Below are 612 nucleotides of genomic sequence, written 5' to 3'. Positions count from 1 at the left end.
ACAGCCTCCTAGTGGCTGCACGTGGGGCGTTTCAACTCTGCACAACAGCGACAGCCGCTCCTCCTTTATCTCAGCCAGTAGCTGGTAGGCTGCTGGCTAGGGTATTTGCTTCTCTGTATGGCGTCTGTAGCTGTAAACACGCGTTGAATTAACATGAGCTGACTTTATTGGGGGGCAGCTCTGGTTCGAATTGCCCCGGTTTGCACTTTAAACTTCACACATAAGTTCCTCAAAGCGAGGATCCGGGTAAGCTAAAGCTCTAGGGTTTAGGGGTTTAGGGTTACGGTAGCCCAAGGAAAGGCGGCACCTTCCTTTGGGGCGCATGAACAGCAACAGAAAGGCAGGCCCTGCTGAGCCTGGCGGCTGTCTATGTAGTGAAGCCCGAGCAGCGGCGCTCTCCGCACCAGCGCCAGCGCTTGCTACGCCGGCGACAGAATTAATAAATACACCTTTGCTTTCTCACGGCCTCCTGATGGAGCGATCTCCTCTTTCTTGGAGGTCACCTCGTCGCACAAGAATAGATATTGCCCTGATATTCAAACACATCAGCATACAACCAGAAAGCGAGCAGTTCGTGCTTTGCTGCCTGGCAAGCGCCGCGTGCACCGCGCG

General features: G+C 54.4%; 1 protein-coding gene across 1 annotated transcript in view; it reads right to left on the bottom strand.

Annotated features, from left to right (window-relative positions):
* Window positions 1-419: 419 nt before the first annotated feature.
* The window catches only part of EMH_0022080 (uncharacterized protein), a gene marked incomplete at both ends in the record, with an annotated part of 952 nt that continues 759 nt past the window's right edge, over window positions 420-612 (bottom strand). The window contains one exon of the mRNA XM_013501879.1: window positions 420-529. Coding sequence (XP_013357333.1) covers window positions 420-529 — 110 coding nt within the window. The remainder of the gene's footprint in view (window positions 530-612) is intronic.

The sequence above is a fragment of the Eimeria mitis genome, genomic scaffold, assembly GCF_000499745.2.
Source record: "Eimeria mitis Houghton genomic scaffold, Emh_scaff779, whole genome shotgun sequence".
NCBI lineage: Eukaryota > Apicomplexa > Conoidasida > Eucoccidiorida > Eimeriidae > Eimeria > Eimeria mitis.
This window is presented reverse-complemented; position numbering and strand designations above follow the sequence as displayed.